The sequence below is a fragment of the Panicum virgatum genome, chromosome 3K (assembly GCF_016808335.1).
Source record: "Panicum virgatum strain AP13 chromosome 3K, P.virgatum_v5, whole genome shotgun sequence".
Taxonomy (NCBI): Eukaryota; Viridiplantae; Streptophyta; class Magnoliopsida; order Poales; family Poaceae; genus Panicum; species Panicum virgatum.
The window spans coordinates 23,429,670-23,455,097 of record NC_053138.1 but is presented as its reverse complement, the minus strand read 5'-3'; the positions used below and the strand labels follow the sequence as shown (position 1 = coordinate 23,455,097).

At 51.8% G+C, this 25,428-nt stretch overlaps 1 protein-coding gene and 1 long non-coding RNA gene across 8 annotated transcripts; both read right to left on the bottom strand.

Moving 5' to 3' along the window:
* Nucleotides 1–1,869: 1,869 nt before the first annotated feature.
* Nucleotides 1,870–10,586, bottom strand: LOC120700739 (sucrose-phosphate synthase-like). The gene is made up of 10 exons (XM_039984976.1): nucleotides 10,369–10,586; nucleotides 10,146–10,209; nucleotides 9,896–10,043; nucleotides 3,537–4,096; nucleotides 3,267–3,395; nucleotides 3,043–3,174; nucleotides 2,611–2,787; nucleotides 2,476–2,529; nucleotides 2,323–2,385; nucleotides 1,870–2,226 (listed from the first exon to the last, which is right to left on the bottom strand). Exons 1-10 carry the CDS (start codon nucleotides 10,569–10,571, stop codon nucleotides 1,870–1,872), a joined length of 1,887 nt encoding a protein of 628 aa, XP_039840910.1. The 5' UTR covers nucleotides 10,572–10,586.
* Nucleotides 10,587–11,419: 833 nt separating this feature from the next.
* On the bottom strand, nucleotides 11,420–17,597 carry LOC120698489. Of its 7 annotated transcripts, XR_005684875.1 has the most exons (6): nucleotides 15,614–17,597; nucleotides 15,293–15,418; nucleotides 15,111–15,198; nucleotides 14,883–14,958; nucleotides 13,453–13,499; nucleotides 11,420–11,822 (listed from the first exon to the last, which is right to left on the bottom strand). It is a non-coding gene; the product is annotated as an uncharacterized LOC120698489 (long non-coding RNA). The 7 variants fall into 7 exon arrangements; XR_005684870.1 differs by having other exon boundaries at nucleotides 15,111–15,440; nucleotides 15,614–17,595; XR_005684871.1 differs by having other exon boundaries at nucleotides 15,111–15,418; nucleotides 15,614–17,595.
* Nucleotides 17,598–25,428: the final 7,831 nt, after the last annotated feature.

The following is a 25,428-nucleotide window of genomic DNA, read 5'->3' as shown; positions in this document are numbered from 1 at the left end:
TGTCAGCGGTTTGGTGATTTGCAATTGGTGTCTGCTGCGTTGATGCATCCTATTATTAAACCATGGCCGTTCCGAGGTTGGGGGTTGAATTTCATTGAACAAATTAATCCTCCATCTTCAAAGGGGCATCGCTTCGTGTTGGTTGCTACGGATTATTTCACTAAATGGACCGAAGCGGTTCCTTTGAAGAATATGACGCATAAAGAGGTAATTGAGTTTATTACTGATCATATTATTCATAGATTCGGCATTCCACAAACTTTGACAACAGATCAAGGTACTTCATTTATATCAAAAGAGGTGCGTGACTTTGCCGAATCTTACAAGATTAAATTGCTCAATTCATCTCCATACTATGCTCAGGCCAATGGGCAGGCCGAGTCTAGTAATAAGATTTTGATCAAACTTGTCAAGAAGAAAATCCTAGGAGGTGGCATGAAGTGTTATCCGAAGCATTATGGGCTCATCGTATATATAGACATGGTGCTACTAAGGTTACTCCTTTTGAGCTTGTGTATGGTCAAGATGCCATTTTACCTGTTGAGGTGAATCTGGACGCATATAGATTAGCAAAACAAAATGACCTCTCCGCTGTTGATTATCATGATATGATGATGGATAATATTGATGAGGTGACCGACAAGCATTTGAAGGCTTTGAAGGAAATTGAGAAGGACAAGCTTCGGGTGGCTAGAGCCTACAACAAGAAGGTAAAACTTAAGTCTTTTCAGGTTGGAGATCTAGTTTGGAAGACAATTTTGCCTCTTGGGATGAAAAGCAACAAGTTTGGCAAATGGTCGCCAAGTTGGGAGGGTCCATACAAGATCATCAAGGTTATTTCTGGTAATTCATATATGATGGAGACGGTGCAAGGTGAGCGTCTACCTAGAGCTATCAACGGGAGATACTTGAAGAAATTTTATCCTAGCATATGGCAAAGTGCATGAAGACAAAGGCGGCCGGTATTATATATCGCCCTTAGTTTTGTTTTTAAACTTGTATGCTCTATGTAAAACAGGTACATCAGGATAGTTCTTACTTTTTGGCTTGTGAAACTCACCAAAAAGCAGGGGGCATATGTTGACAGCCAAATTTGGCATCTGCTGAGGCCGACCGGTCTGACCGGTCGGGCCGGCCGGTCTGACCGGTCGGGTCTGTACAGTCCGAGTAGAATTAGGTTTCTTGTAAAGAGTCCTCATGTAATCCTACTCGTGAAGGGGTACGTCTTCCCCGGCCTATAAATATAAAGGCTAAGGCCGATTGAGGTTATTCCCAATCGAATTAATCAAAATATCGTATTACTTTTTGTCTCTCAAACCCTAGCCTTTTCCAACCCTAGATTGCTTTCTTCCTTCGTCTCGACGGTGTTTGGAGACGTTCTGAGTGGCCTGCCGACCTCAGGACAACCCTACGTTCACGAGCTCCGACGGGGTCCCTCCCGAGCTCACTGTTCTAGGTTTCCAGCGAGCCCCTGCCTGCACCGGTCAGACCGGTCGGCGGTACCGGTCAGACCGGTCTGCCTAGGGTTTCGCAGGTGTTGATCGTTTTGACGATCGTTCGCGCGTTCTAGCGCATTCGAGTGTGTTGGCGCGATTTTGTGTCAACACACTTTTTGGCGACTCCGCTGGGGAAAGATTAATCTGGTTTAAAAACCGATCTGATCTACTCCCTGAAAAAGATGGGCTCTTCAGAAATCAACAAGGAGAACATCATCACGGCTACCATGGAGGAGCTCACCGAGAAGGAATGCAAGGCCTACCTTCTTGTGGAGGAGCACGTCAAGGCACAATTCTTGAAGGGCTTCAAGAAGGATCGTGGTGGCCTCGTCAAAAGGGTGGAGGAGTTCGTGCTGCCGTCTCTCAAGCTTAATCAGGATAAAATTGAAGAGATCCCCAATATAAGCCTTTCTCCATCTGATATGTTCTTCTCACCGTCGATGGACAGACGGAGCGAAAGGTCCTGGGCGTCCATGGAGTCCTCCAGCAACTCCTCATCGGCACCAGCGTCGGCCGGTGTGTCCTTCAGCCACCGCGGGTTCCTTAACCAGCACCCAGCAATCCTTGTGAGGTACGTGCGGCAGTGCTCCGGCCACGAGTAGAGGTGGATGTTGCGCAGCCCGTTCCTCCGGCACTCCTGCCACAGGTTTTTGTCCGCTACAAGCTTCAGTAGCGCGTCGGCGATGGCGTTCTGGTCATGCGGGTCAACTAGCAGCCCGTTGTTCAACGCCTGCCAGTGCCATGCACACAGACAATTAAGCACTGTTTTCACAAGTGAATAGTGGTGGGTTTCACGGGGTTAATGTGGAAAAAATTGGATCCTCACAGTTGTAATGTCGACAGGACCGCCGTTCTTGGTGGCAACTATCGGGAGTCCATGTGCTGCAGCCTGAAAGCCACACATTTCTCGAAGTCAATTTTGATTTCCTCCACTGAAGGCTATAGGAAATGTCTTTGAGGTTAAAATATTGAATCTGACCTCTATCAAGGTGAGACCAAATGGTTCAACGAGAGCAGGGTTGATGAAGACGCCCTGCAGGGAACAAAGCAACAATGTACCGTTGAGAGTTGTGAGTCGCCAAAGCTGAATTAAGGTTCGTGGTATGCAGTAAACCTTCATTTTGGCTGCAAGGCGGTAGATCTCTGGAACGTCAGCTTGGTTGTGATGCTTGGGAAATGCCACGCTTCCACATAGATCATACTTGTCAATCAGCTTCAGAACTGTGGTGAGGACACTTGCGTTGCTAGCAGACATTTCATCAATGTCATCTCTGTTCCCCATGATAAGAGTCTGAAAACACAGGAAAATTCCTTTACCATGTCAATACAATGAATACATGCAACTACTATAAACTGTTAGGTTTCATATAGTTCCTACATTGTGATCATGATGGATAGCACTTGATATTTGAAAATTATAAATTACAAACTTTACTTGCTCGGATTGTTCTAATAAATTTTTTCTTTTAGCAAACACAGACAGGGGCACTTGTACTACTGAATTTTACTCATGAAAAAGGTCTGCTTCAGATTGACAGTTGCTTACAAGATTTGCAAGTTCCCTGAGTGGGCGGCACTCTCCAAATGCTTTGACGAGGGTGGTGATGTTCTTCTTTGGGTCAGGCCTCGACAGCGCCAGGATCATCGGCTTGTGAGGATTGGTTAGGAACCGCATCACCTGCCACAAGCAGTTGTGTGCAGCAATTTCTTATGCTTCCTCTTAAGGTAGTTTTTGAAGGTCTGCAGAGGGATTCAGAATCAAGCACCAACCTCAGCCCAAATTGGGGGCATCGACTTTGGTGAAGCGCCCTCCAAACTAATGATATCATCTTTGCCGTCACCATCTCCATCAATGTCTTCTGGAATCACGTTGCTGAAATCCATTCCAGGAGGGATCACCTGCCAGGAAAGTTCTCCAATCACCACAACATAGATGACATAGGCAATTCTTTGTTAACCACATAAGTCGCCACAAGTACCCAATTTGCCAGATGGTGAGCAGTGCCTACTACTTGCTACAACTGAGTTTTGAATGATCACCACCATCCTAGGCATGAAACGGCCATGGCAACTAACACCACGCCGCGCCCATGCCCTCAACACTTTCTCAAGCTTGACATCGAATCCATCGTACAATCCCCATTGCTCATTAATCTCTTGTCTTGTGCTCGTGATGACAAGCTCTGACGCATCCAATGCAAGCTCCTCACCCTCAATACGCCTCATGATCTTGTAGGTTGAATCAATATCCTCCTTGGACATGCGCCCTTGCTTGAGCAGTTGCTCCAGCTTATTCCTCCCAAGGGAATGACCAGTGAGCACCATCGGTACATTCAACGCCCCGGAAAGAAGAGCAGCAACATCTCCAGCGTCGGCATAGTGGCCATGGATCACATAAGGTAGGACTGGTCTCCCATTGCCAACCTGCTCTCCCACAGCCTTGGACATGTTCAGGATATGCCCAAGAGCTCCGTCAACAAACTCTTGGAGGTAAGGCCACAATGCTTCCTTCTTGAGGTATTTATCCCTTGGCCCGCACGGTATGCGCACAATGTACGCCCCGCCACTCTCACCCATCCCCTCTCCATCAATGAATGGAACTGGTGGTTAACATCTCAGTAGTGATAGAGAGAATAATTCCTTGTATTCCTCCAACCCTAGATGGGTGGGTATATATAGAACCTATACATGGGTCTCTAGGTGGGCCTCTATACACATGGGCTCAATATACTCCAACACCCCCCGGCAGTTTGAACTACCGGCGCAGCGGTGTTCAAGACTGGATAACGAGAAAGCTAACACCCCCGCAGTCTGAACAACCGACGCAGCGGTGTTCAAGACTGGACAATATGAGAGTACAAGTAGTGCAAAAAAAGCCTAATACCCCCGCAGCCACAACTAGCCACCGGCTACATTGAGACTGGATCGAAACTCCGAGAAGATCGACGAGGGCAGCCCCTTGGTGAAGATGTCAGCAAACTGGGAGATAGTCGGGACATGGAGTACCCGAACATCGCCGATGGCGACTCTGTCGCGCACGAAGTGTAGGTCGATCTCCATGTGCTTCGTCCGCTGATGCTGGACGGGGTTGGTGGAGAGATACACGGCGCTAACATTGTCGCAGTAGACGAGCGTGCTCTTGGCGAGCGGGCTGTGGAGCTCCGCCAAGAGCTGTCGTAGCCAGGACGCCTCCGCCACGCCGTTAGCGACAGCCCGGTACTCCGCCTCGGCACTGGAGCGGGAGACAACCGGCTGCCGCTTGGACGACCAGGAGACCAGGTTGCCGCCCAGGAAGACGGCGTAGCCGGATGTGGAGCGACGAGTGTCCCGGCAGCCAGCCCAGTCAGCGTCTGTGTAGACCACCAGCTCAGCAGAGGACGAGCGGTGAAGTACCAGGCCGAGGTCCACAGTGCCACAGACGTACCGGAGGAGACGCTTCAGCGTAGCAAGGTGTAACTCCCGAGGATCATGCATATGGAGACAGACCTGCTGAACAGCGTAGGTGAGATCCGGCCTGGTGAAGGTGAGGTACTGCAAAGCGCCGGCCAGACTCCGGTAGGCAGTAGGATCATCCACAGGATCACCCAAATCAGCAGACAGTTTCGCCCGAGTGTCGACTGGAGTGGAGCAGGGCATGCAATCAGTCATCCCAGCCCGCTCCAGAATATCGAGGGCGTACTGCCGCTGGTGAAGGAGAAGACCAGACGGGCGAGGCTCAACAGTGACGCCCAAGAAGTGGTGGAGCTGACCGAGATCCTTCATAGCGAACTCCTGCTGCAGAGAGGAGATGACACTCTGTAGTAACTGCTGACTGGAAGCTGTGAGCACAATGTCGTCGACATATAGCAGCAGATAGACAGTCTCATCCCCACGGCGGTAGATGAAGAGAGACGTGTTAGACTTGGCATCGGTGAACCCCAGTGTCATCATGAACGTGGCGAACCGAGAGTACCAAGCTCGAGGAGCCTGCTTCAGCCCATAGAGAGACTTGTTGAGCCGGCAGACCATATCCGGACGACTCGAGTCCACAAATCCTGTAGGCTGAGAGCAGTAAACAGTCTCTGGCAAGGTGCCGTGAAGAAACACATTCTTCACGTCCAGCTGGTGCACAGGCCAAGTGCGCGAGAGCGCAAGCGAGAGGACCGTGCGCACCATAGCGGGCTTCACGACCGGGCTGAAGGTCTCATCATAGTCCACACCAGGCCGCTGAGTGAACCCCCGGAGAACCCAGTGAGCCTTGTAGTGCTCCAGTGTGCCGTCAGCTCGACGATTATGCGTCCAGATCCACTTGCCAGTCACCACATTGCAACCAGACGGACGCGACACGAGGTCCCACGTCTAGTTGGCAAGAAGAGCCGCGTACTCCTCTTCCATCGCGCGACGCCAGTGAGGATCCGCCAAGGCGTCGCGGACAGAGGAGGGTACCGGAGAGACCCACGGCTCTCCCTCGGTGGCGGAGAGAGTCGCGGCCTGGGACGCCATCCGCCGACTCACCATGGGATGGATATGCCGAGGATCCCGATGGATGACCGGCGGGTGGTACACCTCCAGCTCGGCTCGAGAGGGAGACGGAGGAGGTGGTGGCGGCGGCGGCTCCGGTGTCGGCGTCGCAAGAGCCGCCGGAGCAGGAGGCGGCGCCGGTGTCGACGCCGAACGACGCCGGGACACCTGCACCATCTCAGCGTACCGCTGGGGCGCCGGGTTCGGCGCTGAGCGACGCCGGTACACCTGCACTGGCTGAGCGTACCGCTCAGGTGCAGGTGAAGGCACCGGGGCCGCGCGCGGCGCAGCGGGAGACACCAGGTCCGTGCGCGGCATGACCGGAGGTCCGGGGGCCGCGCGTGGCGCGACCGCGGGCACCGGGGCCGCGCTCGGCGCAGCAGGGATCACCGGAAGCGGTGTCGGTGCACCAGGAAAACCTGCAGGAAAAGGATAGACAGGTAACGGTGGCTGAACCACCGGGTCAGTCAGAAACAGAGACGCCAGCTCGGGATCAGAAGAAGGTGTGGAGGAGGTGGAGTAGGGGAAATCCGACTCGTCGAAGATGACGTGTCGGGAGATCAGAACGCGTCGAGAGGTGAGGTCAAAGCATCGGTACCCCTTGTGGTCAGGGGAGTACCCAAGGAACACACAACGAGTCGACCGGGGCGCCAGCTTGTGAGAAGCGGTGGCGGAGGTGTTAGGGTAACACGCACACCCGAAGACCCGAAGGTGGTCGTAGCGAGGAGGGGTACCGAAAAGAGCGTGGTGTGGTGTGGGAGCAGGAGAACCTGTGGACGGAAGGCGGTTGAGCAGGTAGGTGGCGGTGTGCAGGCTCTCAGCCCAGAAGCGCGGGGGGAGAGAAGCCTGGATCAGAAGGGTGCGCACGACGTCGTTCGTCGTGCGAATCATTCGCTCAGCCTTGCCGTTCTGAGGAGAGGTATACGGACAAGACATACGCAACTGAACACCCCGAGACAGGAAGAAAGACCGGGAGGTGGAGTTATCAAACTCCCGCCCGTTGTCGCACTGGACGGCCTTAACGGTGAGACCGAACTGAGTGGACACCCAGGCAAAGAAGTGGAGGAGGGTGGGGAAGGTCTCAGACTTGGCGCGCAAAGGGAAAGTCCAAGAGTAATGAGAAAAATCATCAACAATGACCAGATAATATCTATAGCCAGACATGCTGAGTACAGGAGATGTCCACAGGTCACAGTGAATGAGATCAAAAGCATGCGCAGCATGCGAAGAAGAAAAAGAAAACGGAAGTCTAACATGACGACCTAACTGGCACGTATGACAGAAGTGCTCAGCAGGAGCCCTAGTACATGGAACATCGGTACTACGGCGGAGCTGAGCCAAAACGTCGCGGCCGGGGTGACCAAGCCGGCGGTGCTAGGTGGTGGAAGAAGGCGTCATGGCAAAAGCAGAAGACGAAGAAGCCGAAGGTGAGGCAGCGGAAGCAAGAAGCCGAAGAGTGTAAAGGGGCCCCGGGCTGTCACATCGGAGAAGCGGACGCCGAGAAGCTGAATCCTTCACAGTAAGACCAGAGGAGTCAAATTCGATAGAACAAGAGTTGTCAGCAGTAAACTGGCGAATAGAAAAAAGGTTGAGAACCATTTGGGGAGCAACAAGAAAATTAGGAAGACGAGGAGCGGAACCCACGGCGGTGACAGGAAGGCAAGACCCATCACCAACCATGATAGAAGGATAAGAGGGGTGTGGGGGTCGGACAGAAGATAGGATACCAGCATCGGGAGTGGTGTGGAATGAGGCACCCGAGTCGGCAATCCACTCGATGCTGGTCGGCGGCGTCAGTCCCATGGTGCTGAAGGACTGCGCCAGAGCGGCCTGGTCCCACCCCCCAGGCCAGGTCGGCTGCTGGCTGGGCAGAGCGGGCGGGGTCCAGGACGGCGCGAAGAGTGGAGCAGCGCCAATGAACATGGCCACTGGCTAGAGCTGAGGATGAGCCCCCCTCCCAGACCCTGGAACGGCCACATCGAGATGCGCCCTGACCATGGGTTGCTGAAGGATGGCCAGGGCGTACCTCCAGCGGCAGGGGCAGGAGTCGGAGCCGGTGTCGGCGCGCCCCGACGGCCTCCACCGGTACCGGTGCTCCCAGAAGCAGGGCCACCAGTGCCACCACCACCACCCCGTCGCCGGCGACATCCACGGCCCCCCTTCCTCCGGTCTGCCCGGCGGGAGCAGCACCAAGGAGGGAGGTGGCAGGAGCAGCGGAGGAGGCCGGTGGAGTAGCAACGAGCGCGGCGGGGGTGGGCGAGGGCGATCCGGGTGCGATACCCCTGGTGATCTCCTCGAGGGCGAGGTCGTCCCGGACCTGCAGGAAAGTGGGGAAGGGCCTCTGGCGGGCGATCCAGCCGTTCAGGTGGTCGTAGATGCTGCTCAGTCCCCGTAGGACATTGAGCACCAAGACCCGATCGGACACCGGATCCCCGAGGTCGAGAAGAGCATCGGCCATGCTCTTCATCCGCCGGCAGTACTCGCCGACGGAGAGGTCCCCCTGCACGAAGGTGCGGAAGGTGGCGTCGAGCTGGAGGGCGCGGTACTCGGCGTTGCCGAGGAACTGCCCCTCGAGCACCACCCAAGCCTGCCGCGCGGTGCCGCCGTTGGTCTTGACGAGGTCCTGCAGATCTAGGGAGATGGTCCCGAAGATCCAGGATAGGGCGACGCTGTCGAGGCGTAGCCACGTCACGTCCCGCGCCTCGATCGGTGAGTCGACGAGGACGTGGTCGTCGAGGGCGTAGCGGCGGAGGGTGAGGAGGACCTGGTCCTGCCAGCGGCCGTAGGAGGAGGACGTGGGATCGAGGAGGACGGAGACCAGGGCCTTGATGTTCTGGACGCCGGCGGCCTGGAGGTGGCGCTGGGCAACCATGGGGTCGGTCGGGCCGTACCGGGCTCCAGATCCAGCAGGCGGGGCACGGCGGGAGGAGGAGCTGTCGGGCTCGGGGTCGACGGGCAACTGGCCGGAGGAGATGCGGAGAAAGCGCTCCGCCTCGGCGACCCGGAGGGCGAGGGCGTCGGCCGTGGCACGCTCGCGCTCCCAGGCGAGGGCAGCCACGTGGACCAGCTCCTGCGCCGCTGAGGCCAACGACTTGGCGGCGAGAGCGGCGTCGGCCTGCTGTCCTCGGAGTGCCTCGGCGGGGAGCGGCGCATCCGCAGGGGGCATCCCGAGCTCGGGCCACGTGGAAGTTGCGACGGCGGGCTGCTTGCCCGCGGCTACCGCAACGCGATGTGCCTCGGCGGCGGCGGCGGCGGCAGCTGCAGGGTCGCTGGTCGGTGCCTGCTGCAGGGGACCTCCTGGCCCCGCGCCTGCAGCGACAGTAGCAGCAGCAGGCTGCTGCAGGGCGGCGCGCCCTGCACAGGCAGCTGCTGCAGGGGCTGCAGGGCGCCCACAGCGGCGGCCGCCGCAGCACCTGCGGCCCCCGCGGCGTCCTGCGCTGGCGGGATGACGGCCAGCGTGGCGGCCGGCACGCGCCAGGCCGGAGAGCCCCAGGTGGCAGCACCGGCGCCAGATCCGGTGCCCCCCGCGCAGGTAGCAGAGGCAGCGGCGGCAGCGGCGGCGGCGGCGGATGCAGGGGTCAGGGCGGCGGCGGACGCAGGGGTCAGGGCGGCGGCGGTGGGGCGCCATGCGGCCGCAGAAGCAGGGGAGGAGGGAAGTGGGGGGAAGGAGGAAGGGGAGGAGAGGAACGGCGCCGGTGGCCGGCGGCCGGCCATGGCGCCGGCGGCGGCTGCTGCAGCGCCTAGAACAGGGGCGGCGGCTGCTGGGGAGAAGAGAGAGAGAAGAGAGAGAAACCCTAGGCTAATGATACCATGATGGAGAGAATAATTCCATGTATTTCTTCAACCCTAGATGGGTGGGTATATATAGAACTTATACATGGGCTTCTAGGTGGGCCTCTATACACATGGGCTCAATATACTCCAACAAGTAGGCTCCCCATAACTCCAGTCCACGTCAGGAGAGGACACTTGACGAGTGAAGAGGTCTACCCTGTACACACCAGGCATCATTGACAGCGCTCTTGCGAGTTCAACAACGTATTTCTCCTGTGATGTTGGAAGATCAGTTACACTTAGACATGAAACTAAAAGGAAAGAAACTTGGTTCAACAGAGGGTTCCTACCGAGTAAAAGAATAATGATGTTTACCTGGCCACCTGTATCTGAATCCCGACCTAGTTCCATGTTTTCACCACGGACAAGACCATGCACACTGCAAAAAAAGAATGCAATATTTTTTCAAACTCCATGGATTAGTGATGCATTATTTATCCTAAAAATGTTATCAATATTTCAAGTAGTAAGCTCTATACTAGGATGCAATAACTTTCTTTACAGGGCAGCAATATGCAAGTTCAAGTGGTGTTAAGACCTGATGAGCACAGTGTAAAGCTTCTTCTCCTTATTGTCATCAGACCATACGGTGACGTCAGAGAAGTTCCTCTGGAACTTCTTCTTGGCCGTTTCCACCGGCACCAGCTCGCCGAGAGTGTCTGCGGCTTCTGACAGATCCTCGGCCAGGTCCTCCGTTGCCTCACGGCGCACCTGCTCCTGCTCCTTCCTCTTCGCTGACATTCTCTGGAGTCCCTCCAGTTCCAGCTGCTCATAGCAAAATTTAGAAGTATCAGCAAACTTAAGAATGCTGGTACAAACAAACATAACTATTTCAGCCCACTTACGGCCTCTTCTGTGAATTTGGCACACAAAGCTTTTGGGTGTTCGGGAAAAAAAAGAAGCAGAACTCTCTGCTCTCACAGCCAACATCTTGAGTTCGACTTCGACAAAAAGGAAAAGGGAAAGCAAACTCAAAGCGTGAGTACCATGTGCCCGCCTTGGTGCATGCTACATGCTGTAGAGGGATACCTTTCTATGCACAACAGTGAGATAGGGGAGATCCAAACTAAAGTTTCTTTTTAGATATGGCATCAGTTAAGCACGCAGTTCTGAATTTATGGAAGCACAGCGCGCCAGGCATGTCTGGTCTAAACTTCAATCTCACACAAGTTTATAAAAAAGAGTATCATATTTTTCGGAACTGTCTATGCCAGACTCGAGTGTTTTGAACCATCTGGTCACCCGAGCATTTTGTCCAGTCAAATCACACGATAAATGGAGAAGGAAAATTCGAGTGTTTCAGAGAAAATCAACACACGAATTTGCAACCACTAGATCAAAACTCAACGTCCCAGATTACAAACCAGGATAGTTGTCCATAAGAATACACAGCGAGTAGAGGCTAACAAAAAATCATTAACACATACATCATGTGAGTATGTGACCACAGACAAATATGAAGGATCCGAATGTTGCAGGCCTTCAGTTGAAGGATAGGTTTATAAAACACATTAGATATATCAGAAGGCAGCAAACCAAATTCGAATGATGTATTAGAGACAGAAATTTCCACATGCAAGAGGTTGGCAACAAATGTGTCAATATAACCTGAACTTTAAAATATAGCCTTGCCTGAACAATTGGGCTTTGTAGATCATGCCATTACAGGAGCATATATACAAAGTTTTGCACAAATTTTCAGCCAAAAATACTACATGATAGTTCGACTATCATAGGTAGCAGTTCAAGGCATAGTGTTAGTATCACTTCACATGATAGTTGATAGATATAACAGACACATTGCAGAAGCAGAAATACTATATATCTCAAGAGCTTGAACTGCCAGTCTGAAACGGTTTAACTGGGCACGGGTTGTTGTTGCCAAACTATACTAAGGCGTTGCTGAGAGCCATCCTCAACGCCAAACATGCGGATATCCCTGCTGATGAGAAGATGGTGCCTTTCAAACAAATATGCTCAGTGGAAATACATCTACAGACAAAGAAATCATATGAAGAATTTAACAAAACAAGATACTGCCTGAAATATTTAAAATATCACATCAGTTACACCTTGTTTACATACATCTCACAGTACAATCACCACTGGAATTTTAGATATTATGAACTGTAACAAATAAAAATTGAAACCATAATAACATTGTCGTGGGATTTCTAGGGTACCCACAGCCGAGTGGCGGAACGCACCCGCCTATTCCCAGAGAGGGTGTGCTCGGGGAGGTACTAGGCGATTGGGCTGATCTAGCTCTGAGATAAGCACACAAGAACACTCGATCTAGAGTGGTTCGGGCCGCCGGAGCGTAATACCCTACGTCCACTGGGAGAAGTTTTAATCTCTGTTGTGTATGAGTCTATCCTCTGCCGGACCTTGGCTCTCACCCAGCCTGAGTTTTCCTTCTAGCAGGCGCCCCCTTTTATAGACCAAGGGGGCGGATACATAGGACGTTGGGGCCCCCGACAAGTGGGCCCAACGTGACTGCGCAGCATACTGCGCAGAGTATTTAGATGGCTATAGTGGTTACGAATCTTTCCTCCGATACGCCCTGCTAGCGCTACAGTGGTCTTCTCTTGTCCCGTCACCAAAGTGTCCGTTGGGGGAGCGTAGCTTGCGGCGTAGCCTGTGGAGGTCATTATGTTGGCGTCATAATGGGTGAAGCCGAGACGTCGTATCCATCTGTTATGGCAGACTTGGCAGGCGCGGCGTGGGCGGCGCCAGCGGCTCCACTATCTTGGTAACACGCGATCAATAGTGCCCCCTGGTCAAAGAATCGCCTCGGCTTCCACTGCATCAATGCGGGCGTCCACCTACCACAATAAATGCAGAGGTGGGTGGGGCTTAGTATGGAGACCAAGCGGCCTTGCACACGTGTCGGCTCCGGACCACCCCGAGGCAGGGCGTCGACTTCTACCCTTAGCGAGGGGTCCGGTTACCATACAAGGGGTCCGGGATCCATGAGGGGTCCGGGACTTCCGCGGGGGTCCGGACCCCTCGGGAGGTCCGGAGCCCCGGCTGTTCGGGCTGCCCGCCTCTTCCGGGACACGCGTCGTTCCCGGATCTTTCCCAGTCGTGAGGCAGGTCCGGAACCGTCGCCGAGAGGTCAGGACTCTGGACCACAGGGGTCCGGCTGTTTGGACGTAGTCAAGGACAACTTCAAGGCCCTTGCCTAGACACAGCAAGAAGGGGTACCCCAGTCCTGGGGTACCGACAAACATATATCAACAAAAAATTTCTAATACATGACATTACCATAACAAAAACAAGAAAATTGAGATCAGTGTAACAACTCAGAAGCAAAGGAGAAAATTTTAAAAGGCAGAAAAAGGCTATATGGGTTCCAGAATTACAAAATTCATTAGGAATAAAATAAACAACAGATGCAAAATACAAAATTGCATATTTCACAAAATTATTCTATGGTTTCCAAATGTACAAAGTTGTTTGGGACTGTTTAAAACACCACAAATGCAAATGACAAATTCTCACATTCAAACTAACTTCTACAATATCTCCAAGTGAAAATTAGAGTCAAGCATTTCATATAAACCCATTCATCAATATCTGATTGAAAAAACAAGAAAAAAAGTGAGATTTCAGTGTATACCTTGGGGGTGCTAATTGGTTGAAGGGAACATAAAGCAAAGATCATATCTGCAAAATTGAAGAGATAAATAACCTTTCATGTACATAAATGCATTTAAACTCTTAGTAGATCAATTATAAGAAAGATACTGAATATGTAGGCAAATGTGAAAAAAAAGAAACTAAAACGATATATACTATCACTCTACTTACATGACAATTCTTCATGATTTACACCAGTACAGAAACTGTAACTTATAAGTATCTAGACTGTAATTCCAACAGCAGGTACATGTAACTCATATACAAGAGCTAGAAGAATAATAATATTGATCTGCAATGTAAAATAAGATAAACAAATTTATATGTAAAGTGCTAGGTTAACAATAAAGTTCATTCATATGATTATGCACTAGATGAATGTATATCAGTAAAATGAAAACATGCAGGCGGCATGAGTGCGTAAGGATCAGGTGCCAAATCGCAACCAAGGCAGGGTAGGCACAGATAGAAAAATAACTAAAACCATGTAACACAACCTGATCGGCCTTACATAGCAGACAAGTAAACCTCAAATGAATTACTCATGAGGCAAAATAAAATACGAAAATGACAATACTACCTCGTATTAATTGGTAACCAAAAATTCGAGGTAGAAGCATAACTATCACTGTGTATCCTTGTCAGCCAAATTGAAAAAGGAAGGCAACAATCATTCGGATAAAATTCTTTTCACATAACAAATCAGTAAATATTTATAAATGCATATTTCATAGAACATGATCACGTAGCATGTGGTTCAAGTGGTGTGATACTAAAGAAAAAAATATGAGAAACTATATCAATTCAGAGTGGAAAACATATTGATTAATAAAAATGACATCTTGCTTATATAAGAATTACAGTAAAATGGTTACTGTAACTACAACAACTATAGACTGTAAGTGCAGAACTACATGTGAAAAGGTACATGTATAGCTAATTTAGAATGCACCGTACAAAGAACTTGGTTGAAAACTGCTAATCAGCCGATCCAAATTATATAACTAAATGAGGAAAAATATTGGAGCTAGACTGAGAGTTATGGTCTATAGCTGTGAGTTTTTGTTGATGTCCTTATTGGTGTGGGTGTCATCTAGGATATAGAATCAGATGAAGTAACAAGCTGCATAAAAAGAAGGCTAACCCAGCTGATAGAAATATGCAGATTTACTAGAAGTAATGTGGGTCTGCCCAGGAAGCTGCCAAGCATAGCCTATATCTATCAGGAGCAGGAGAAGTAATGAAGTTTATACAAACCGGGGCCTAAGATTTAGAATCCAACTGCCATCCAAGTGGATCATCACATGTATTGCAGATCAGGCAGATGTATAACAAAAAAAATCAAATCGATTCAGATCGAGAAATTTCACTGAATACACACTGATGACCATGACTTAGAGAGCAGCTCACCAGATTCAGATGCGAGCCCAATCAGCACTGAACCAAATGAAAAGGAACCCTCTATATTGATCCGTCAATCTGATGGCTGGATAAAATCGAATAACTCAAGTGGTCAGAATCAGAGAGAGAAGGGGAAAAGTCGAAGAACCCTAGACCAATCAGAAACAAATCAAATAAAATTAGATGTGCCCTAATCTCAACTAACAAATTGAAACGAAAGAACTCAAATCGCCTCACCTGGACGAGATCGGAGAAAGGGGGAGAGCAAAATCGCGGCACCTGGACGAGCTCAACGAAGGGGAAATGTTGGAATGGTGGATGGACTCTGGTCAGAACAGATCGATCCGAAATATACAAAAGGTAACGACCCACATGTCACACATCAAACAGAAACAAAAACAAATCAACAGGAGTCAGACCATCAGACGACGACGACAATCGGATGGCCTGATCGGACGGAGGAAAAATCAAGTGTGGAGAGACCCAGAAATGCTCGAGTGACATTTAGCTTTCCCCTTGAATAAGCATCTCCGCCCGGAAGAACACTAAAATTTGATATAACGGCCACTAAGAAACGGGAAGGAAATCACAAGGGAGCGACAGTCACGATGAAAGAGAAAAGAACAGAGATTAGAAAGAGCATAACACAATTCAGAGATGAATGAAATTTACAGAGCAAATGTTAAAAAAACTGATAATAAAGGAAGCACAGAGAAGAGAACAGAGATGGGAATTCGGACCTGCTTCTTCTTGCGTGCAAGGTGCCAGATCCGCCAGCACATCTCTTCTTGACGATTCGTGGCCAATTCTCTCACCTCTCGTCGTGCCACGTCATCGGGCGGAATCCCGGCCGTCGATCTAGCAACAAACGGCCACGAGAGCTCGTGGCGGGTGGTCGCGGTATCGCATCCCCAGCCAGACACGGGTCAGCGTTCCTCGACCATCTTCCCGAAGCTTCGGGCCAGGCGGCGGCGTTCCCCTCGCGAGTCGCGGCGCGCGGCCATCCTTCCCCGCTGCTCCTCCCACCAGGCCACCACTCCATCAGCCAACTGCGGCTGTGGCTTCTTCTACGCTCAAATCGAGCAAGCTCTGCTGTTGTCTCATGCCACGCCATCAGCCGCCGGACTCTAATCACGGGCTCATGGCTCACCTTGGGGTTGACCCCGCAGCCGCTGCGGAGCTCAGATGCGACGGAGATGAAGCCACTGCTGAACTTGGCGGCGAGGAAGCCCCTGACCTCCTGCAGCTCCGACAGGCCCCCGCACCTTTCAGTGGCGCACAGGAGCCCCGCCGCCGCCTCCCGCAGCTCCTCGGGCACTCCGTGCACGCGTCGACGAGCGTCGCCCGCTCGGCAACGAGGCCGCAGTAGGCCTCGAGCTCGGCGAGCACGTCGAGCGCGTCCTTCTCCCGGACGGCATGCTGGGCTCGTGCGAGCGTGCGGTCGGGCCGCCTCAAGCGGAGCAGCTGTTCGACGTCCCCGCGCGCCTGCGCGCACCGCCGCCTTGCTCTGCACTACCCAATAAACGAGATCAAACATTAATCCCATCTTTGAGTTCGATTCGCTGCCCCTTCGTCGCTACCAAGGGATGATACTCTGCTTTTTTTCTATTCGGCTCAACAAGATTGGATTTCGGTCCCTTCTATCAAGCTCTGGTTGATTCAGTACAAATCTCAATTAATGGAATGTGACTGTCTTCATCTCGTATATTTATAGTGAAAAATCTTGATTAAGCTCATATAATTTATACTTCTTGCCTCATACCTGTATACAAGTGAATTGTTGGGAACTGTCAACTGAAAGTGGTATTATATAATTACACATATTATGGAAGCTGAACAACTTTGTTGAAGGACTAAGTGCTCATCAGTTGTTGCTATTACGGCTGAAGAACTTTTCTTCATTCTACATATACTGTTTATTTCTTTGGTCAATATTTATCTGTCATCTATGCTTAAAATTTCAAATCAAGCAACTAACTGCCATGACTGTAATTGAAAATGAATACTCTCCTATGATTATTATCTGAACTACATAGTCCACAGTAGGTTCTAAAACTAGAGCCTTCACATGCATGACATGACTGCCATTGAAAATTAGTATACTCATATAATTATTATCCTAACTACATAATGCACAATAAGGTATGAAACTGTAACTTGTATTTGCAAAACATGCCTTATGTAGTAACTGCCATTGAAAATGAGACTGATCAGCTCGTCGGGTCGGCCCAGACTCCTCGCGCCGCCTTGCCGTCGGCCAGGGGCTGCCTCCGTTGCCGCGCGACTGCAGTGCCCGCCCGAGCCGCTGTTGGGCGCTGGCAGCAGTGCCGCTACGCATGCAGGTCAGCGAGCCAGGGGCCGCCTCGCTCCTCCTGCTGCAACCACCGGCTTGTCGTCGCCGACCTGCCCGCTGGGTCACCATGGAGGAGAAAAAAGGAGGAGAAGGAGCCGACACGGAGGAGCCGGCGACCGGCCTGCCACACCGCCCGTCAAGCCACCTCGCCTCCCACCAGACCACGGCGCCGCAAGCCAGGGCCGACCCACCCTGCGCTGCTGCAAAGAGCTGCCCACGCCCCATGGCTGCGCTCTGCGAGAAGGAGATGTTTGGTTTCTACAAGTAGCTGTCACATCGATTTGATTATCAAATCGAATGTACAGATGTCAATTTAATATAAAACTAATTACATAAGTTGCAATTAAGTGTCTAGACGAATCTTTTAAGCATAATTAATTAACAATTAGAGGATAGTTACTGTAGCAATCCGTAGTCAAATTGTGGACTAATTAGGCTTAATAGATTCGTCTCGTATGATAACGACTTATGAAATTAGTTTTGTAATAAGCCTATACTTAATATTACTAACTGGTGTTTAAACATGTGATGTGACGGAACTTATGACTTATGCTGTTGAAACCAAACAGAGCCTAAAGAACTCAGGAATTGTTCACATTCAATTTAATCACGCACACACACAATGGGTCACATTTGACAACATAGTTGATATAGCTTTCAATATATGAGTCATAGAACTCAGTCAAGCTACAAACATGAAATGGAAACAATCCATGCAATACTTAACTTTAATACAAGCACGTAGAAAATAAGAGCGTATGATTTTTTTCTAAATATTTAGCCATTTTGTTCAAAGCCTAACCTGTATATACAACAAAATGAAATATAGATGTATTCCAATAATGTTCAAAGACAGTTTTTTTTTGTCTGCGAATCTGTGAAACTCCACCATTGCGCCAAAGAGTGTTATTTGAATAGGCTGATTTTTATGGTAGTTCGACAGATCTTCGGAAAGGTATCGAACCTTTCACTAGAAAAGTTCCTTGCCCCAATTAGCAGTAACTTTGATGCCACTCTCCAAGCATGCTTGGTAAAAAGGTTTATGTGAATATGTCCATGCAAGGTAGACCATGCATCATCTTTGTTCATCGGTTAAATCCTGTTTTTTTTTCATCAACACAAATCTACCGTGCACTTGAAGCCATCTCCTAAGATAATTAATAGTTGGGATTTGATCCATAACTGGAGCGAGCTGTCTACATGTGCGCTCCTTTTGTAGACTTGAAACTTTGCGTCTGTGGACGATTAATGGCAACATTTAGCAGAAATATAAATATTTTTTAGAGAAAAGCAGAAATATAGATATATGTGTTACTTATGATTTTAGCAACTCTTGTCAAGTATCACAGCCCTTCTAAATGCCAATGTGGACACATATGTGAATTCCTGAAAAATAAAATGCACAAAAGTTGCCAATATCTAATGTCCAGTTAGTAGCTTACAAGTTCAGGTGCCTTTAAATTTCAATTTCATACAATATGTTCTCTTCATGCCAATCATTATAAAACATATAAAAAAAATTTCTATCTGTTGTCATCGAAAACCATGAGAACATCCACCGGCCCGCGGGGTTTTCTAGTGTTCTCTAGCCTGGTGCTGCACTCACCGCGTTGCGGGTGGCGACGACCTTGATCCATGTCCGGTGGAGGTCGCTCTCGTCGACGCCCTTGACGACCTCCTCGACGAAGTAGTGCGTGGGGTTGAAGTTCATGTGCGGGCCGCGGGGGCTCGCCCCCGCCACCGGCGACTTGGGATCCCCTCCGCCACCCCCACCCCCTCCTCCCCCTCCCCCTCCACCACCGCCGCCGCCGCTGCCGCCTCCCCCCGGTGCAGTGCGGCTGTCCAGGATCGCCTCCAGGTACCCATTGATCCACTCGATCCCCGACCGCTCTCGATCATATCACTGCACGAGCACTAACCAGAAGCCCTTTGGCGCCTCGCTTGAGCCCTTCTTCCCCTGGCCGTTTCTCGGTTCCCTTGTTCGGCGGGGCAGGGAGAAAACGCCTGAGAGAGAGGTGACGAGTGTTAACCGGAAGCGATCGAGGGAGAGAGAGAAAATGGGGGGAAGGGAAGAAGGGGAAAAGGCGCGCACTTCCCGCGCGTAGCATGCGGTTGCAGCGGTTGTAGGGGGGCCGCTCGCGGGCGGAGGAGGAGAGGGAGGAGCGGCACGGCGCGAGGGAATGAGAGGGGCGCGCCGCGGCCGACACGTGGATGGGCGGGCCCGCCGGGTCAGCGAGCCGCCGCGCCGCGCCGCGCCGCCCCGCGCCGCCCGCAACCCGCACGCTTGCCGTCGCTTCGAGTTGCGCGTCTGGCGGTTACAGTTTTCACCTTTCTTTTTTGTTCTTTACCGTGCAACTCTTCTTAGGATTCAAGCGGCTACAGGGTTTAAAAAAAAGTGGACGCACGCATGCTCGTGCAGGTGATGATGCTTACGTATGTGGACGCGCTGCGTCACCCGGCTAAAATCCACACCCCGCGCGGCCACCCTCACCCATGCCGCCGGCGGCGCGGCGAACGCATGTCCTGGCGGCGGTGACACGTGCATCCCACGTCACAAGCGGCGTCCAGGGAGGCGGGGACAAACCGCTCGCCGTCGGCGCACGCCCTCTGGCACCGGCGCGACCCTGTCTCTCCATCTCTGTCGGGGCACTCGCAAAAACAAAATTCCAAATTTATCACATCGAATAAGAATCTTATATGCATGGAGTATTAAATTTAAAAAAATAAAAAACTAATTACATAGTTTGCTTGTAAATTGCGAGAAGAATCTAATGTGCCTAATTAGATCATGATTAAACGTTAACTGCTACAGTACTGCTATAGAACTATGTACTAATGATGTATTAATTCGTTTTAATAGATTCGTCTAGTAGTTTACGGTGGAATTCTAAAATTAGTTTTGTAATTAATTTATATTTAATATTTCAAATATTAAAAATTTTACGAAGACAAGGCCTCAATGCGCCCCGCTTGTGGGGATTGGAAGGCCTTTGCATCATGAGTCAATTCCCTGTATGCCATTGAAGAATTGAGGTCATCCCTTATGTGCCATTGAAAATTAACCCATCCCATGTATGCCATCGTTTATAATTTTTCATCCCCTACATGCCATTGCCGTTAAGTTTCCTAACAGAGCCGTTGGATCTCGCGAGACGCTCTCCCCCTGCTCCCGTCCCTGCCCCGGCGGCAGCTCCGTGCGCGCCTCCCTCCCCGGCCGGCCACCCTCCGCTCGCACCGGCCGAGGCGAGCAGGGCCGAGCGCGCGCGGCGGCCGCGGCCCTTGCTCCCCGTCCTTGCCCCGGCGGCCGCTCCGTGCGCACGGGCGGCCGGCCGTCCCTGCCCCTGCCCCCCGGCGGCGGAGCCTCCCTGGTGGAGCTCGCGGCGGAGCTCCGTGCGCCCGTCCTTGCCCCGGCCATGGCGCGGCGGTGGATGCCCATCCCGTCCCCATCACATTCCTCCCTCCTCCTCCTCTCTCTCTCACGAAGGCCATGCCGCGGCTGTGGAGGCCCGCCCGCGCGGCGGCGGCCATGGCGCGGCAGTGCCCCGCCAGCAGGATTCGCGCGCGGCGGCCATGGCGGAGGAGTCGAGGCGGCGGCGGGCCTCCCTCCCCGGCCGGCCACCCACCGCTCGCACCGGCTGCGGCGAGCAGGGCCGAGCGCGCGCGGCGGCCGCGGCCCTTGCTCCCCGTCCCGGCCCCGGCGGCCGCTCCGTGCGCGCGGGCGGCCGGCCGTCCCTGCCCCTGCCCCCCGGCGGCGGAGCCTCCCTGGTAGAGCTCGCGGCGGAGCTCCGTGCGCCCGTCCTTGGCCCGGCCATGGCGCGGCGGTGGATGCCCATCTCGTCCCCATCGCATTCCTCCCTCCTCCTCCTCCTCTCTCTCTCTCACGGAGGCCATGCCGCGGCGGTGGAGGCCCGCCCGCGCGGCGGAGGCCATGGCGCGGCAGTGCCCCGCCAGCAGGATTCGCGCGCGGCGGCCATGGCGGAGGAGTCGAGGCGGCGGCAGGGCTCCCTCCCTGGCCGGCCACCCTCCGCTCGCGCCGGCCGCGACGAGCAGGGCCGGGCGCGCGTGGCGGCCGCGGCCCTTGCTCCCTCCGCTTGCGCCGGCCGCGGCGAGCAGGGCCGGGCGCGCGGGGCGGCCGCGGCCCTTGCTCCCTCCGCTTGCGCCGGCCGCGGTGTGCAGGGCCGGGCGCGCGTCGCTCAGCAACGGCGGGGCGGAGTAGCTCGGCAACAGCGGCGCGGAGCGGCATCGGGAACGGCGGGCCGGAGCGGCTCGACAGCGGCGCGCGCGGTAGGGCTCGAGCGGCTGCGCAGCGCTGCGGTGGTAGAGCACTGCACTGCGGCGTGCGTCATCGGTCTGTTAGGAAACTTAACGGCAATGGCATGTAGGGGATGAAAAATTATAAACGATGGCATACAATGGATGAGTTAATTTCCAATGACACATAAGGGATCACCTCAATTTTTCAATGGCATGCAGGGAATTGACTCTTGCATCATCATGTATCCCCCTCACGGCACCCCTTGCCCTGCCCCTGCACTGGCCTAGCTAGGCTTCGGGCTTCTGTCTGTAGCTAGACGCCCTAGACCTGCTGCTACTCTGCAGCACTGCAGCTGCCTGTTGCATGGCATGGCATGGCATGCCATATGGATGGATAAACTCAGATCGTAGCCATTTTCTATAAAGATATTGTTCAGTTTGTTGGGTTCTTGCAATCTTGCTACGGTCAGGTCAGGAAACCTAAACTAATGGCGCTGTTCTGTTCGATCCCCTCTCATTTCTCTGGGATGGCTGCTTAACGGTTTTTCTTGGGCCAATAATACAGAGAATCGGGGGCGAATTGAAAGTGGTGGCGATGAGATTGAGAGGGTCCCCTTAATCCTTGGCTAAACATTGGCCACGATGCCCACGCGAAATATCTTATGGGAATGGCCCTCTTTACTGCAACACGACGAGTATCTCAGTTGCCGGGTCCCGCTCCTGCGTATCATTTTAGTGACATTTGAAGCGCTTTTTGACTTTTTTATAGGAAATTTCCATCATCAGAAAGGGTGTCACAAAAAACCATCAATATATACAAGATCATGTTTGTGGACGTGAAACCGTGGCAAAAGGATACAAGATGATAAACACCGTTGTTAAAAAAACAACAACATTGAAGCATGATATTTGTTAGCGATGTCCATAATTGATGCCTACACGGCTACACCCCCATTGTAAATTCGTAATGACCATGCGCTCCTCCCAAAGAACAGAATACAAGAGTTTTTGAAGGGCAAGCAGCAGATGCGACACAAGTAGTGTATGAAATCAAGATGGAGATGCTACAACGTAAATTGACCTGCGAGCCTGAGCTAGATCAGCTCCTCTTATGATTGCAGTGCTCCTTCTCCTCCTTGAATAACAATGCAGTGCTCCTGCATGATTTTCAAAAACAATAGTGGTGTATTTATATTTATTTGCCTACACCCCCATTGTATTTATTTGTGTGTACACACAACTAATATAACTCAAGCCCCAAATCTGACAAGAATACAACAATTTTTATCTTGCTTCAAGCCCTACACTCACAAAGATGGGAGCGAGCTCAACTACCGCGGTCAGACCATTGGGACACATGAAAACATTATAATTTTTACATTTTTTCCTTGTGTGATAATTTCTATAAGTCCTATTGGGAATGCTTCGTCATAGTCCTATTGGAAATCATTCATGTGTGATGGCTATTCTAAAATAATTTTGGCCATGATGACCCTGCCAGTACCTTTTTGTATCTATGGAAGTGATGAGGAGTTCCTGAATTTTTTTTCCACCATCATGTCCTGCCACGTTTTTTTAGTTAAGGTCTTGTTTAGATCCTTGATTTTTTACAATGCTACAGTAACGTCGAACGTTAGACTACTAATTAGAAGTATTAAATGTGAATAATTAACAAAAACCCATTCTACAATCCCAGATGTAATTGCAAGACGAATCTTTTAAGACTAATTAGACTATAATTAGACAATGTTGGGCTACATTAAACAACTTCTAATGACGGATTAATTAGGCTTAATAGATTCGTCTCGTGATTTTCCGTCCATCCGTGTAATTAGTTTATAATTAGATCATATTTTGTCTTTTTAATATTTAGTTGAAAATTACTACGGTGAATTTCGTCTAAATTTTTACAGGTTCTAATCACACCCTAAGAAGAAAGAGTCAGTTTCAATCTAGGAAACCCTGTCATTCGTAGGATGATGACATGTCTATAAAATTCTATGCATGATTCATGCGCTGAAAAAACGCACTTTGCGTCGGCAGTAGCAAATCTGACAAACGCCTAAAACCCACCTAACCTAGCAACCCTATTAGTGCTGCGCTGCGGGTTTCATAGGAGGAAAACAAGGAATGGAATATTTGGATGCGCAAGGGACCTTGGACGGCCCATTTCTGATTTGATCCAACAAAGCCCGACACGCGACGCGGTCCACTCAACTCTGCAGCACGCCCGCCTGTATATCTTCGGGAAGATGGATAAATAATTTAGCCTGTATATCTTCGGGAAGATGGATAAATAATTTATCTATAAAGCCCACTAAAATTCAACTGATAACTCATTTAATATTTTATTGAAAAAATATTGAACCAATATCTCAAAAATGTTGAAATAATGTTCAACCAGTATCTCAAAAATGTTGCATCTCAAAATTGTTGAACTAGCATCTCAAAAATATTGAACCAATTTTAAAAATATTGAACAAATTTTTTTTCATCCATCTTCTTCTCCGATGCCGGCAGCTGGCGGCGCACGGGGCCCGCGGCGGCGCACGTGGCCCGTGGCGGCCGGCGGGGGCGCGCCGCGGCCTGCGTGGCCCACGGCACAGCGCGTGGTGGCCGGCGGCGGCCAGCGGGGCGAGCAGCGTGCGTGGCCCGCGGCGGCCGGCGGGGGGAGTAGCGCGCGGGAGGAGCTGAGGAGAGAGGAAGAGGGAGGAGAGAGGGAGAGAGAGGAAGATATGATTTGGTTGGATTCAAGGGTTATAGTTGTTTGTACGAATCTCAAACACTGGAAAGTGGATATGAAAAAATTTTGTGGAAGATGCATAGGATTCACCCGCCCGCCCTCTCTCCGCGTCCACACGCAGCCCACACTCGAACCACGAGGTCCAGTGGACTGACCTGAGCTCGCAAGTTTCTGCGCGCTCCCGGCCCAGCCTGGACCTCGAAACAATTCCTGCGCGCTCCCGGCCCAGCCCGCGTGCTCGCTGCTTCGTTTGCTGCACGGAACACCCATCGGGCGGGGCCGCACCCGCACAACAGGCCGCGCGCAAACCGCCAACAGCGCGGCGGCGGCGGCGGCTATTCGCGCGCCCTCACACAGCGAAGATACCCAATCCCGCCGGGATCCGTCACAGCTTCGATGGGGGCATGGCGCCGCACGGCCTCGCCGTCGCCGGCGACGGTCATGGTAACACGCTCACTGTTTGAACCCGACGCAAACCGGCAGTTCTCTGGAGGCCTAGCGCGGAAGCCCCGGCCCCAGGACGGGGTCGCGTCTCCAGCACGACGTGGCGCCTCGAGACGGCACCACGCCGGTGCCTGCACCTCTGGCGCACCGAGCTCGCTGGCTCCCTCCTTGCCGAGAAAACTTAATTTCTCGACGAACTTTGCCAGGAAAACTCACGGGCTTGACACGTCACAGTACCGACACCATCCTGGCGTCACGATGGAACATCTCCACGGGTGAGATAAAAAAGAAGGGATTAGATGTCGTCGCGGAGCATACAGCAGTAAGAATCTTCGCATCTATTGGACTACACCTGGGAATGAATTGGACTAAATCCAAATCTAATTGGACTTTAACCTTTGAATTCTATTGGATTTGGATTTGAATTTGGTTGGATATGGATATCCATCACTTTAGATGAGTTAGGATCGGATTCTATTAGATAAAAAAGAGAGGATAATCTAAATCCATTTGGACTAGAGGAGAGAAGCGTACCAGGCATGCACGTCTTCTTCTCCGCTCGCTCTGGCCAGATCGCGAACGTCGGCGCCTACGCGACGACGTTCAGCTGCCGCGTGAGGAACGACCCCTCGGCGCGGCGTTCGCGTACCTTGCCGCCGCCGCACGAGAACGCCCCCTCGCTGTAGCAGCCCAGCAGGGCACGACGCCTGCTTCCCAGCTGACCCGTACCCGTGCTACACTCGCTGCGCGGCGTAGCCGCA